Consider the following 16254-nt stretch of genomic DNA (forward strand, 5'->3'; position numbering starts at 1 on the left):
CAGAACGGATTTCCGCCGCGTAATTCGGGGCAAAAATCCGCTGCGTTGCCCGCAGCTATTAGGTTCTATTGAACCTAATAGCTCAGGGCACACGGTGCGGAATTCCACCGCGGAATTCCGCACAGTGAAATCTCCCGTTTTCACCCGCGGCATGCTCTATTTGCCGCGGGTGTACGCGCTGACGGCTTCCATTGCAGTCAATGGAAGGCGTCCGTTCACGCTACCTCCCGCTATAACACAGCGGAAGATAGCGTGAAAACGCTTTCCCGCCTACCGCCGCCGCGTCATATGACGCGGCCGGCGCGTCACATGACACGGCCGGCCGCGTCATGTGACGCGGTGGGCGTGTCATGTGATGTGGCGGCGGTGGGCGGGGAAACGTCATGCGGGACCCAGAACGGCGGATCCGCTGGTAAGTATGGGGTCTCTGGGGGGCGCCGTGACGGGCTTCGCCGCGGAATATTCCGCGGCGGAGCCCGTCACGCTCGTGTGCAGCCGGCCTTAGGTTGTCTTTCCACGGGAGTTGTGGTATCCCGCGGCAGAGATCCGCTGCCCGGGAGCCGGCAGGTGGATCTCCGCTGTCAGCCTGTCTGACAGATAGGCTGACCGCGGAGAATTGCAATGGTTCTTCACTCGTGGACAGGGGGGCGCCGCTTTTCATAGCAACACTATGGAAAGCATGCATTGTGTTCCCCGTGGCCGTATTATCTCCGCGGGGAACGCAATTGAATAACGTCCGTGGACAGGCAGTCTTAGGCAGACAGTCAAGATGCAATAATACCCCATAACGCACAGACTGGTGGCTTGCTGTAGTGATAGTTGACATTCTGGAAGTTTCTCCCATCTGCACACAGGATCTTTGCAGCTTGGCCAGAGTAACCATTAGGTTCTTAATCACCTTTCTTACCTAGGTCCTTCTCCCCCTATTAATTAGTTTGGTAGGTTTGCCAGCTCTAGGAAGCTCCAAATTTCCTTCATTTAAAGGGAATATATCACCAGAAATCTTTTTTATTAATTAAAACCAGATAGAGAATAATTTTCCAAATGTTTTTATTTTCTGATTGCGTAATTTTTTTATTCAGTCATCTATAGATGGCTGTGAGAAATCAATAAAGAAAGTATATTGGAAAATTATAAAACTTTTCATTATTTAAAGAGTAACCTTTATTTGCTGACGCCTTTTGCTTGAACATAGGATTGAGACCATGGATCAGTGATCTGCGCAGAAAAAATCCTCACATATCCTATTCCTGCCTATATCACAGGTGAGAAGTAGGAAATGCTAGTACATGTTTATGCGCTGTGTCCGTGCGAATCAGACAGCACAGAGACAGGTGTCCATGCTCTACAATCCTGTGGTCTAAGGCCTAATTCCCACGGGCGGATTTCCGCCACGTAACATGCAGCGGAAATCCGTGGCGTTGTCCTGCAGCTATTAGGTTCTATTGAACCTAATAGCGCAATGCTCCACCGTGGAATACCTACCTGTGAAATCACCGTAATCACCCGCGGCATGTTCTATTTGCCGCGGGCATACGCGGACGGCTTCCATTACAGTCAATGGAAGCCGTCCATCACGCTATCTTCCACTGTAGCACAGCGGTAGATAGTGGGAAAATGGTTCCCCGCCCACCGACGTCGCGTCATATAAAGCTCCCGGCACGTCATGTGACGCTGTGGGCGTGTCATATGACGTTGCCAGCGCGTCACATGACACAGCCGGCGCGTCATGCGCTGTACTGCGCATTCTTGCCGGCACGGGATGCGGGACATCGGGCAGCAGATCTAGAGGTGCGTATGGGATCTCTGAGAGGGGCACCGTGATGGACTCCGCTGCGGAATTCCGCTCGCGGAGCCTGTCACGGCAGTGGGCACTAGGCCTAATTGTTATCTAGGTCACAATTATAGACAAACATCCTCGTTATATAACACATAAACAATCGTACCTTTCATGTTTTTTTATTGAGCAAATTGGGTAAACAGCCATAGTACAGAAAGAAAAAGTAAGTAAACTTTCAAGGCTAGGATGACTTGGGCCACAACACAGGCTACATGTTGAAAGATCATAGTGTAGTTCTGAGATTACCAATCTAAATCCGTACGAATTGCATTGCAACTCCCAAGTTGGCTTGATCACAACCCACAGATCAGAAAAAATTAAATGTTGCTGGATTTTCTTTTGATATGTGGGTTTCAATCACATCTTGTGAGTTGCAATGCAACCCCTATTGACTTCTTATAGATTAGGAGAATGCAGGGCTACACAGCAATCTTTTGCAGTACAACCTCGTCATGTACAAAGTCGCCATGTAGACTTACCCAACTTGTAGATCCCTCTTTAGCGGCAATCACCAGCAATCACCTCCACAATGTCACTTTGCACAATGTTGAGAAGAATTTTGGACCATTCCTGACTGCAAATATATTTCAGTTTCTCAATATTCCTGGAATGCCTTGCATACACAGCCTTCTTCAGGTCATTCCACAGAATCTCCAGAGGGTTATGTCAGGACTCTTATTTGGCCGTTCCAAAGCACAAAATTCAACAATTCTTTAGTTAATTTACTTGTGTGCTTTGGGTCGTTGTTTTATTGCGTCACCCAACGTCGCTTCGGCTTGAGGTCATGGACTGTTGCCATGAATATCACTCTTGCTCAGTGTTTTTCTAATAGTGGACACATGAAAAGAGGTTTTTACAGTTTGTAGAGTCTTCTGTAGATCTTTTGCTGTCAACCTTTTTCACCTCTTTCAGGATTACCTGTTGTCCTTTTGAAGTGATCTTACCAGGGTGCCCACTCCTAGGGAGAGTAGCAACTGTTGTGAGTTTCCGCCATGTGTAGATAATTTGCCTAACCATGGATTGTTGTACACCCGAATTTTTAGCAATGCTTTCTTGCACTTCTCAGCTTCAAATGTCTCTAGAAGACTGGGTTCACAAGGGACCTAAATCCAGCGGAAATCTGGCGGAATGACCGCATGGAAAAACTGCAAGATTTCCGCGGGATAAGTGCAGCTTCAAAACCCGCGACCTTTAGCAACGGATTTTGGAGCGGCTTCACTGTCGGCATTTCGCTGCGGCTATCTTCGCCCATAGAGAGGAGAGAGGCCGGTGTGGAAACGGAGAAAGAATTGACATGCCGCGTCTTTGATTTCCACACCGCATGGCAATTTCAGTGGACGAGATTTTACATATCTCGTCCACTTTGCTGGCTAATCCCGGGATTAAAAAGTCCGCACGGACATTCCGAGGCAATTCCGACCCATGTGAACCCAGCCTAAGGCATCTTTTGAGGTCTTCTGAAAGTTGTTTGCATCAAGGTCTAGCTTGCACTAAGCAATCTCTCTTAAAGAACAGATTTGTCAGTAACCAGGCTTTGTGTAGCTTTATTTAATGAGCAAAGCAGCTATGAAATCCACACTTCTAATCTCATCTTTTTAATTGAAACAAAATGTATCAATTTAGTTCTTGCAGAAGTAATCAGCACAGACGTTCACTTATTTTTTCTCCCTCAGTTTAGATTGTTATTTAAATCATTTTCATAGTCAAACACAATCAGACCACATTTTATTAGAATTTATTGCAGAAATCCAGGTGACTCCAATGGGTTTATACTCTTTCTTACAACTGCATATATAAAATGCAGGAGAGGGAAACGGAGCCAGGTTACGTACCCCTCATATTAATACAAAGTCTGAAATTATATCCCGGGATATAAGTTGGCAGCAAAAGGCCATTGTGACCCTAGTGAAGCCATAAGTTAGTCTATCTGTACGATGTCCTTGACTCTGAATACACTGTGGAATATGTAATTGACAAGATATGCCATTTTGTTGAGTTCAGAGGGGTCCGGAATTGATCAGCTGGAGCATCCTCTACAGGCCTAGATGTAGTGATTCTGAAATTTCCTCCGATTCCTATTGTCCAAGACAATGGCTACATACCAGGAAATGGAAAGCACACTTTCCTGCGATGATTTCAAGGTTTAAAAGGGGCCAATTTCTAATCCTGGAGCAAGAATTTAATTATTGAGTGGCTATTACACTGCATACTGAGAAAAATGTCAATCATGGCGGGTGGACGGGGTTAGCTGGGGTTACACTATCTCTCGCTGGGCGGTGTGAGAGCCAGGCCTATCCCATTCAGCAACTGCTGTTTGATAATGTAAATGCAGCAAAAGTATACAATATTGCTCTTTTTTAGCATGAGGGGTCTATAAGCAAGAGATGTCCAATGCATGGCAGCCATTGGAGTCATCTATTGGATGTATTGTATACGTTTTTCATGTTTGTTGAACATTTCACACCATATATACCCATGTTTCCCTGAAAATAAGACCTACCCCAAAAATAAGCCCTTGCATGATTTTTCAGGATTTCTGAAGATGCTTGAAATAAAAGCCCTATTCCAAAAATAGGTCTTAGTTATAGTTAATAAAAAAGTCAATTTAAATAGTGTCCAGGCAGCTATACATATAAAAAAAAATATTTGGGGGGGAGCAAAAATGAATATAAGACCCTGTCTTATTTTTAGGGGAAACAGGGTATCCGGATATGTTGGATTTCCAGATAAATTAAGTAAGGACATATCCACTTCAGGGTTCCATGCTAAGGGTAGTTTCACACAGTTTGATTCGTAATAGTTTACGTTTTTTGAGCCTACTGCACACGAAAGAGTCGGAATACGCATGCGGGAGCCCACAGTGGAATCTGACCCTGTGCCCATTCGCATCCGCACGTACCTCATATTCGCTTCTTTTTTCTGTACTGCGAATGGTCCGCACGGCAAGCCGTCAGACATACGCAGTGCCTCTTTTTTTTTTTAACCCCCGCCATTCCTGCGTCGCTGCTAGGCAATAAGGCGGGTACCCGCAACCTTTCCGCAATGTCAATGCAGAAGGGCTGCGTGTCAAACGGCTTCTATTGACTTAAATGGAAGATGTCCATGGGGAATCTGCAGAAAATCGCGATGGATTTCCTCACATGTAGAGGAAAAATCGCTTTTCCATAGCTTACTATGGGCAGTATTTGCAGCGGAATACGGAGGCAGACACCCGCTCCGAATTCCACAACGCAAATCCGTCCATGTCCAGCCGCCCTAAGTCAGAAGTGGATTCAAAAGGAAATGAAGATATAAAGGATGGAATAAGGGCTCACACCCACTTGCGTTTTTTTAACGCTGCAATATCGCTGCGTTTTTGTAACGCGAATATCAATGGGACTTTCTAATGTTAAAAACACATCGCAAGTTGGTGCTTTACGGTTTTTGTGCGTTGCGATTTTAACATTAGAAGGTCCTATTGACAATCGCGTTGAAAAAAATGCAGCGTTATCGCAGCGTAAAAAAAAAAAACGCAAGTGGGTAGGAGCAATTTTACTACTTCCTGCTGGATCCACTTCCTTCTATAGCTCAAAAAACTGCATCAAAAAACGTCTCGCAAAACCTGTGTGTGAAAGAATTCTTAAACATTCTTTACATTTCTATCTATGCAGCATGACTATAGGTTAAACTATTTACTTGCGCTCTTTTGGCTAATAAATCCCCAAATTTTGGAGCCAAATTATTTCGTCACTGTCTGTACTTACATATTCAACTGGAAAATCCTGGGATTTGCCTGTGACTCATCTATACAACATCCAGCTGAGTAGAGAGTAGCTCTAGATCTGATAAGTGCTAAGGACAGACAGAACATTTTTAATCCCTCCTTAAGAATTTAGAAGCGTGTTGGCCGAGTCCTCTATACCTTCCACAGCTTCAAGAGGAAAGCATTTCACAATATGTTTATTATATATGCAATAAACGTGCCTTCACGGCAATAAATGTCTAACAAGATGAATCATTTTTAGCAGATTTACTTTGCCAAAATTCTTAGTGCTCATGGGCAAAATATTTACTTAATATTCTGCTACTCTACATATTTCTCCCTGCAAGGGAACATCATGCACACCTGGAATGCCAGGGAGCACCATGATATGAGTTAGTTAGCTTTGGATTTACTATTACTCTAAAGTAAGTTTGCCAACATTCCAAGAGGACACTAGGAATTAGGACTAATATTATGTGCTCATGTGATCATAGCTCATGAAGATATTCCACACTATTACCATTATTATTACTTCTATTGCTATTTCTTCATGGAGTAATTTTCATTATTAGTCAGATTTATATTGTAACTAGAGTTGAGCGAGCACCAAAATGCTCAGGTGCTCGTTACTCGAGCCGAGCTTTTTGTAATGCTGGAGAGCTCGATTCCAGTAATGAACCCATTGAAGTCAATGGGAGACTCGAGCATTTTTTAGGGGGACCGATGCTCCGGGAGGAGCGTGCATTGTTTTCAATGGAGTCGCTGCTGCTGCCGGCGGCTCTATTGAAAACAATGGTCTGCCGGCACCCCTGAAATGTTTTTCATGGAAGGGCTTTCTATATAAGCCCTTCCCTGAAAAACAAAAATTTTAGTGTAAAAAAAAAATAAAAAAATAAACTTACCTGTCCGCCGCTGCTGTGTCCCCTGCGGGGATGAAGAACACATCTGCCGCTAGTAAAAGGAATTCCCTGCTGCTGCACCTGCCACATCTGTGACAGATGCAGCAAAGGAATTCTTCAATCCCCTACCGCAGCTGTCACACATGACAGCTGCTGTACAGGATCCTGTTGCCGACACCCTGTCATTGAATGTCAGGGAAGGGCTTTAAATATAAGCTCTTCCGTAAAAAAACAGTAAAAGTTGTGTAAAAAAATAAATACTCACCTTCCTTCAGCTGCCAGGGCTCAGCCGCGTCTTCTCTGCGCTACCCCCCGGCTCTGTGGTCCTGTTCTTTGAGCAGAGCTGAAAGAGCTGATTGTGATTGGCTGAGCGCCTCAGCCAATCACAAGAACGGGACCACACAGCCTGCTCAAAGAACAGCATCACAGAGCCGGGGTCAGCGCAGAGAATTCAGGGTTGCCGGCAGACCATTGTCTTCAATGGAGCCGCCGGCAGCAGTCGCGGCTTCATTGAAGACGTGGGGAGGAGAGGGTGAAATTTTCTCGAGCAGCTCGTGGTGCTCGCTCGAGTAATGAGTACTCTCAAGTATGCTAATGCTTGAACAAGCATCAAGCTCGGACGAACATGCTCGCTCATCTCTTATTGTAACGACTGTCAGCAAATCCGACTGAATAAATCTCACTTTCACTGGCTAGCTGAAGATTTTAAAGAGGACCCCTCAACTCTGATAGGTCTATTGTAGCAAATACTGGAGTTACTGGAGTAACTTTTCTCAGAAATCTGCATTGTGCCATTCCTCCTGGAAATGTGGGAATAAATTGAAAAACAGTCATTACCGTTGCCTTGTCGATTGAACATGTTGCTCTACACTTTGGTGCTGTCAAGTAAGAAGAACATTGCAGAATTCTAAGAGAAGATGCCCAGACTTGTTCTTTTATGGGGAATTCTAGTATTTTGAAGTTGCACAGAAGAAATGTTCTTACTGCTGCAGGTGCAATGTTCACTCAGCACCCCACTCACATGGGACTGGGCGGCCAGAGAACTGTCGGCTCAGTGTAGATAAACTTGCAAACGGAAATCTGGTATATCCAGAAAAGTTTTGTTTTCTTATTCTATCTTCTAAAATGCATAAAACATAGTCCAACAGAGATGTGCAAACTCCTTCGTGTTTCAGGTGGATGTGCCGAATTTCCATTTGCAAATTTTAGTATTTACTACAACACACATCAGAAGAGCGGTCCACTAACAATGTCATAGACTCACACACAGATATGATATCATGTCAGTTTTTTCTTTCCTTAAGCCCTTTATGACTAAGGCCGCCTGCACACAGCAGAGACGGATTTCGCATTCGGAAGCCCGCAGTGGAATCTGACTCTGACCCTGGCCGGCGACCACGTGTATCTGCCTTCTTTCTTCATTATCTGTACTGCGGATGGTCCAGATGGCGAACTTGTCAGTCAAGCTCAGTACCCTTTTTTTTTTTAAATGTTTATGTTCCCGCGCCGTCGCTAGGCGATGACACTGGTACCTGCAACCTATAAGCAGTGTCAATTGCGCAATGGCCACGGGTTGGACGGCTTCCATTGACTTAAATAGAAGCTGTCCATGCAGAATCAGCACTAAAATGGAACATGCTGTGATTTTACCTCCGCAAGCAGAAGTCACAATTGATTTCCACTCGTGTGCAGGAAGAAGCACTTTTCCATAGTATGTTATGAACGGTATTTGCTGCGGGTCCACGGTCCGCTGTCTGCCGCGGATTCCACAATGCTAGTCCGTTCGTGTGCAGGAGACCTAAGGCTTTGTTGCCTAAATATCCACATCCACATTAAATATTTTTCAAAACAGGGTTAATATTTTTAGGCAGTTTTTGCGGCACGGTTTGGACTTTCTTATGGTACCCGGACAGAGCCAGTATGGTACCCGGACAGAGACAGAGAAATGGGCAGAAATGGTATAAAATTCACGTTCTTTTTTTTCTATTTCTAATTCAGTGTAATAAATTTGACCCCCCCCCCCCCAAAAAAAATCTCACATTCCTGTATACAACAATACTAAGTATGTATATTCCGAATCACCTATCATCACTGGAATACCTGAGAACAATCGTTCTCATATTTATTTTTTCGTATCTCCTGTCATTAGCTGGTAATTCGACTTGCTTTGAGCACTATGCTTATCACTTTTCATTGCTGAGAGCTGATCATTTCAGCTCTGTCACGTCATTAGGGTTGAACTGACAAATAGCCGTTGCAATCTCTTTACTGGCAGAGAGTTATACGGTGAGATTTGCCAATAAAACAGAGAATGTATATATACATCCAAGATGCACAGTGCTTCAACATTTAGGACATATATTTATATACAGATAGTGGGCATGAAGGGGTTAAGAAGTTTTGGCATTGATGCAACTAGCTAAACAGGCAATATTGTTATACAGTTTATCATGGATGATAGACAAAATGAGTGTGGCACAACTCACCGAGGTTTTCAAATGGTAACCAATCTCTTTATGGGCGAGGTACAAGTTTTAGCTATTAATGTGAGTCAAGAAACCATTAATAATAAAGATCCAGATTATAAATCTATAGGATGACTGTGTAAATGAAGACAAGACCAAGCAAGATGAAGTTCATAAATCCAGTAGGAAAAGGGAACTAAACAATGACAAATGTTTGAATGTAATTTCCACAAATTTGGCAAAGGCTGAAAGACAGCTTAATGGTTATACCCTCCCAAAAGAGAATAATATAAAATTATATATGCGCTCAAAACAGACAAAGACACTTTAAAATTAAGGAATAGGTGGCTGAACTAAATCCTTACTGAGTCCATAAAAGAATTGCTAGGCAGGCTATGAGGGCATTTGTCTTTAGTCACTAATATATTCACACAGCATGAAGGGTTTGGGGAAATTACCTGACTGTTGGCAGCCAATAATGAGATGCACAGGGTGTTAGTTAGTGGAGGTGCTATATAAGCAGCCGAATTATAATCTTCCAGTGAAATGCTATGCTGATTATGCAGAGGCTGGAGATGTCAGAGAGGTCTCTGTCAAACCACAAAAGACTGCCTCGGTGCCTAGCAATCTATAATAATTTTTTGCATAGTTGAGCCATCCCTAAACCTGGCCTAAAAAACATGTAACACTTGCCCTCCCAAAATGTTTCGCCACTTAGATTCTATCAAGGGAGCTCAGGTGAGCTATAGCTTCCATTCCCAAGCCGAAATATATCCAGGGACCAGACTTGGGAGTTATATTACCAGGTGCTATCCTTTTCCTTGGTTGTCCTTCTTTCTGGGGCCCCTCTTTGTATTCCAGCATAGCCGTGGCACTTCTTAGACTACCTGATGCACACTGAACACTGATGGTACATTGGTAGTCTAAGGCCTCTCTCACACAAATGATTATCACGGACAGGAGTACGGCTTATGTGAGAATTCTTCCTGCGCACATGTTAAATAAATAAAGCAGGAAGAATTCTCACATAAGCCATACTCCTGTCCGTGATATTTATTTGTTTGAGGAAGCCAAGATAACCGGAGGGCTGCTTTGAAGGCTTGTGAGTATAACTGCAGAAAGGAACCGGGGAGCATTCCAGTGATTAAGGTGGGACAAAATGAACTTTGCCTCTCTCAATAGGGCCTCGCAGACATGCGCTTGATCGGGTCGTGATTTTTGAGCGGAATCTGCTCTATATTTGTGCATTTAGTGTACCTCATCACCCATCACAATGATGGTGTGCCCTAAAACGTGATTTAAATCGCCACACTTGCCGTGTCTATGTGTTAGAGCAGCCTAAGACATTATACGTTCCTCTGATTACATCAGTTGCTAGACACTGCATGCTGCTTCCTGACCAAAGTGTGGATGGAGTCGTGACCGGAATCCTGTGGCCATATTGGAAGAATGAAGAAGTGCATTGAACCAGTTTTGTTCCCACAGGATTGCTTTAACTTTTGCTTTTACTAAAAAGGATACTGAAAGGACTGACATTAAAACGGACAGACTTAATCCAAGCCTCATGTTTTTTGGCAGGGAGACATACAACTGCTGCCAGCTGCTGTCTTAAAAATATGTGTGGAATATGCGTGCAACAGCTGTAAATCACCAAAGCAGCCTCATTCTAATAGAATATTCTATTTTATGTTCTGTTAGCTGTGTTACCCCATAAACAAGTCAACTTCTTCATTGCAAGTTTATTCTTCTTTTTATTCAAAGTATCCTACCTTCAGACATGAGAGCATACAGCAAACATCAGAACACAGATATCTAAATAACAAATGTCATCTGGCGCGATAAGCATGTACTATCGCTGTGTGATATGGTGCTAAAGTGCTGTGGAAGAATACAGTAGTAATCACGTGCGAGTCCAAGTGCCTGTTATAAACTTTGAAAGAGCATACAGAAAACTAGCATAACTTCCCCGTGTTGTACAAACATGAAATTTGTCACAACCATTGTTTAGGTAATAAATAGGAAAAGTAAAGGGGTCGCAACTTGATTATTCAATTCTAAGTGCAAAAGTAAGTGACCCCCTATGTAATGCAACTAATAACGCACATCTGTACTGCACAAACGTGAGATTTGCCATGACCACTCTTGAGGTTGTGAATAGAAAAAGTAAAGGGGTCGTAACTTCAATATTCAATTCTAAGTGTAAAAAACTGTGCGAAAATCTATGATACAGAAGATAGTTCCTTTCTCAGAAACCATAAGGTGTAGGGACAAGATTTGTATACTGAGGAGAGTCTACCTCACCTCTATGTGTATATACAGAGCAAAATCTACCTCACTTCTACTTGTGTATACTGAGGGGAATCTACCTCACCTTTATGTGTATATACTAAGTAAAATCTACCTCACCTCTTTGTGTATATACTGAGGAGAATCTACCTGGCCTCAGTGTGCATATACTGAGGAGAATATAACTGATCTCTATGTGTATATACTGAGGAAAATCTACCTCCCCCTATGTGTATATACTGAGGAGAATCTGCCTCACCTCTATGTGTATATGCTGATCAGAATCTACCTGACCTCTGTGTGCATATACTGAGAATCTACCTGACCTCAGTGTGCATATACAGAGAATAATCTAACTGACCTCTGTGTATATACTGAAGAGAATCTAACTGACTTCTGTGCATATATACTGAGGAGAATCTAATGCTCTATGTATATATACTGAGGAGAATCTAATGCTCCTCTATGTGTATATACTGAGGAGAATCTTCCTCACCTCTATGTGTATATACTGAGGAGAATGCGCCTCACCCTTGTATATATACTAAGGAGAATCTAATTGACCTTTGTGTGTATATACTGAGGAGAATGTAATGCTTCTCATTGTTTATATAGTGGGGGGAATAAAACAGACCTCTGTGTGTATACTGAAAGGCTGTAAAGTACATAAGGAAGCGGCCATGGACTGCAGGCAGGGAGCATGCCTTTAAGGCTAAGAAGGGGCTGCAACCTCCAGCCTGGGGTTAAATTTGAATAAATAGGGGGGGGGGGGGTTCTTTAAAGGTAAAAAGTGAGGAGAGTGGGAGGGGTGGCACATTCTGCAGAGGGACATCGGTACATGCAGTCTGAGGAGAATATAACACTCCTCTATGTGTATACAGACTTAAAGGGGTTGTCCCGCGCCGAAACGGGTTTTTTTTTTTTTTAAACCCCCCCCCCCCCCCCCGTTCGGCGCGAGACAACCCCGCTGCAGGGGTTAAAAAAACAACCCGCACAGCGCTTACCTGAATCCCGGCGGTCCGGCGTCTTCATACTCACCTGCTGAAGATGGCCGCCGGGATCCTCTGTCTCCATGGACCGCAGGGCTTCTGTGCGGTCCATTGCCGATTCCAGCCTCCTGATTGGCTGGAATCGGCACGTGACGGGGCGGAGCTACACGGAGCTACACGGAGCCCCATAGAGAAGAGGAGAAGACCCGGACTGCGCAAGCGCGGCTAATTTGGCCATCGGAGGGCGAAAATTAGTCGGCACCATGGAGACGAGGACGCCAGCAACGGAGCAGGTAAGTATAAAACTTTTTATAACTTCTGTATGGCTCATAATTAATGCACAATGTACATTACAAAGTGCATTATTATGGCCATGCAGAAGTGTATAGACCCACTTGCTGCCTCGGGACAACCCCTTTAATTCTTCGGTTCCTCTGAAGTAACCGTGACATCAGAAAATTCTTCGTGCAAACAAAAGGTAAACACCTGTACCAAAATAACTTGGGCGAAGCCGGGTATATTAGCTAGTATTATTATATAACTCTCAAGAGAGCGATATAAAGGGGAAATGCAATAGGAGAATGCGAATAAACGGGGGGAGCCGATCTAATGGAATTTTATACATACATCACTGCAACTATATGTCCACACCATTACATAGTGTATAATAACAAGACTGATGTGAGGGCAAATCATTACTAATAGATGGGAGAAATAAAGCGAGCAGATACCTTATGCATATGAAGATGGTCTTGGATGATTTTTTCTATGGATCCCACACTAATCTTGACACTTTGGGCTAGGTTCCAAATAGTTATGTGGCGATTTTCCAAAATGGAAATGGTGTGTTCATCAATAGCGGAGTGGGGTTGCCCTGGAATTGGAGTTTCCACCGAAGTCTGACCACATTTGAATTGACAATGCCAGTTCTTGACTACATCATATGATGGGGAATCCTCCCCATAAACCTTTCATCTCATCGACCGTCTCCCTTGGTGTGCGGCCTTTCAAGTAAAGGAACCAGATGACTGCCCTGTCTTCCACTGGGTCCACTAGCAGACCTCGTACCACTTCAGCACCTAGAAAAGAAAGACCATTATCAATTCAGAGTTGCATATTGGCACGTAGACTATAGAGACTTATATCATGACACACGTGCAGTTTCAGCATCATGCGATAAATAGAAGTGGGTCAGGAGAAATCTTTAATGAACGCCCCTCGTACAGTATGCCAGAGTCACTGGTCGATGCATAGAGGCACATATAGTACATCATACTAGTGACTTTAATCGTATCCTCACCCATTTTTATTGCTGACTGTACCATTTACTACAGTATCTTTATTTAATACACTATTGTCCATTGTTGGGTAACAAATGCAGGACTTGCTGGAATTCCCCAAACTTTTTCTATGATAGCATGGCCCTTATTTGCATCGCTTGACATTTTAGAGACGTTTGCACTTGTAACTTTTATAATTACACGTTTAATGAATGAATAATCAATGTTCGTGAGTGCTGAAGACAAAACTGAAGACAGAGACCTATAAACGAGCAGTAACTTTCAGTGGCTGAAGTAAAGTCCTCGCCGAGCCTCTCTACGGAGGAAGCTCAGCATTTGGAGATGTACATGCTTTCCAGACTTCAAGCAGACATTGACTGCAAAGTATTTGCATCCAGGTACTTATATTCATTTTCTGTTAGTTTGTCGAATATCTTTTGAGGCTGTCAAAATGGAGAGACTATGTGAAAAATGGCTGTAATTCTTAAACAGTTAGCGTAATATATTTTTTTCAACCCCTTAAACTAAAGCTTATAGTCTACACTTCAGTCATATTGATGGCTGTGTTTCACCTCTATTGTGATGTACAGAGGCAAAATTACCAAAATTGTTACTTTATGTAGTTGCTTAGCAAGGTACTATTGAGACTACATTTGTATAAGGAGCACTGCATGAACTGAATGATGGACTGACTGCGGAGGGCCACCGCAAGTAAAGTGAGTGAGCCTGCATTTGAGGATTGATAAGAAGATGGGTGTAGAGAGGAGTCTTCTCACAGCATAGTTTCACTAAGAGACCCATGAATAGGCTGTGGCAGTATCGGGGTGCCGCAGCCCCGAAAGATATTGAGCTTAAGTAGGACAGATGTAGCCACCATCACCACCACAACCAACTACTGTATATCGTTGTTACACTGATTCTACTGTATTTCTTCTGCAATTATGCAAATTTGTTTCTAAATTGTGTAACTGTCAAGATTCCAGCTGAGCTTTTTAACTTTCATGCTTTAAGAAGGAATGTGTTTAAACTTGGATTGTTGATATGCAATGCCTGCCGGCAACTCATGCCTTTTGCACCCTGTGATCAGATTCCCTCAGTTACATCATTTTAGTGCTGTGGTTCCCTGTGTATATAAGGGTGGTTTCACACCTTCACTTGGGTTTCCACTTTTCTGCTCCTTACAGGGAGCAGGAAAGGGGTGGGGTACCCCTGCAGCCAAACGGCTCCGTCTCAGGATGGAACCGAACCGCTGGACTGACCACGTTGGCTATGTTGGCTTGTGAGCCGGATCTGTGGTGGAACCTCCCACTAAAGGTCCCAACGCAGATGCAAAAACTGGTTTTACACCTATAGTCTTCTATTTACCTTACGCTGGGCTCACACAAAGATTGTGTGCCCTGTGCAAGTATGCAGCAAGTAGGCAGTGACATTCGTACTTACTGCATGCCGCCAATCCCCATACAATATCCTAGCTTATCCCCATACAATATCCTATCCGTGTAATGGCCCTTGTCCTTGTATCTCCTCCATGCTCTTGAGACTGTGCTGGGAGACACAGCAAACCTTCTTGTGACGGAACGCATGGATATACCATGCTGGAGGAGCAGGACTACCTGTGCTACCTGATGGGCTGCAGGTACTGCCTCATCTACCAATGGTGACAAGGAAACTAGATAAAATAACCACAAAACTAGAGAATAATCATTCAGGAAAGTTAAGGAGAGAGCAATCATTTGTGCCGACTGCCTGCAAAACCATTCCCTTTTGAGAATTTTCTTCCTGTTGCCTCTCCGACGTATCTGCAGTCATTTTAATTGACACCAAAGCCAGTGAAATCGATTCATAATCACTTATACTTCCTAACTGGACAATGATGTTTATGAAGTTTTAGTGACTTGGGGTTATAACATGAATTGCGCGCGTAATAAGCAATAAGATTACGCTCACGAGAGCCCAGCCTTATTGTATGTTTTTGGTTTTTTTAACAATTTATAAATTGTGCCCATACCACTTTTTCCAAAATTCTACCTTATTACTCCCATGATGTGTGATTGTGGGAGATGATTCAGCAACTAATTTGATATTACTGCAAACATTTCCTGTCAAATACCTATTTGTGCTGTAATGTACTTCTGTTCTTGTGCCTTTAAAAAATCTTGTAAAAGCAGTTGTAAAGAAATAATTATGCTCCTGCCCTCAATGGCAGCCTAACAGGGTTGCATATTCTATCGATTTGTCACCCCACCCCTGATTAGTGCCTGAAGAACACAACTAAAGAATATACCATACAAAATAAAATCCAAGTGACATCTTGCAGTCATCTATGTCAATGCTACTGTCAAAGTATGTCCTGCTTCATCCAATAGGTCAGGAGCAGATGACTCACCGCAGGTTTATTTTAGTAAAGTCCCAGACATTACTTTCAGTTTTAAGCAAGAAGCTACACATGGGGATTCTGCTGCTAAAACAGTAAGGATATGGATTTTCCCAATACTGGAGGCATTTAAATAGCTTCATTCTTTCCATTTGTCTTATCTCTATGATAAGGAATTATATGACTTGTTCAGGATTAGATGAAATTGTCAGTTTTTTCCCCCAAGAAGCAATGTCACGCTTGTCCATAGGCTGTTTCATATTGTAGATCAAAATGTGATTGTTCTCAATAAGAGAAACAAAGTTCTCTTGTAAATACATGATGTTATAGCGGGCTTTCAAACCTACTTAGGATTCTTCCTCAGGCTTAATAGATCTGA

The 16254-nt window shown here is 43.2% G+C and overlaps 1 protein-coding gene across 2 annotated transcripts in view; it reads left to right on the plus strand.

Annotated features, from left to right (window-relative positions):
• Positions 1-16254, plus strand: part of FLT3LG (fms related receptor tyrosine kinase 3 ligand) — a 111300-nt gene that overhangs the window by 3427 nt on the left and 91619 nt on the right. The window contains exon 1 of one of the 2 annotated variants that reach the window (XM_066607827.1): positions 13789-13899. The exons of the other annotated variant lie outside the window; for it this stretch is intronic. Coding sequence (XP_066463924.1) covers positions 13844-13899 — 56 coding nt within the window. The 5' untranslated portion in view covers positions 13789-13843. Of the gene's footprint in view, positions 1-13788; positions 13900-16254 lie in introns of those variants that run through there. 2 annotated transcript variants of the gene reach the window in all.

This window comes from Eleutherodactylus coqui, chromosome 6 (genome assembly GCF_035609145.1).
Source record: "Eleutherodactylus coqui strain aEleCoq1 chromosome 6, aEleCoq1.hap1, whole genome shotgun sequence".
Lineage (NCBI taxonomy): Eukaryota > Metazoa > Chordata > Amphibia > Anura > Eleutherodactylidae > Eleutherodactylus > Eleutherodactylus coqui.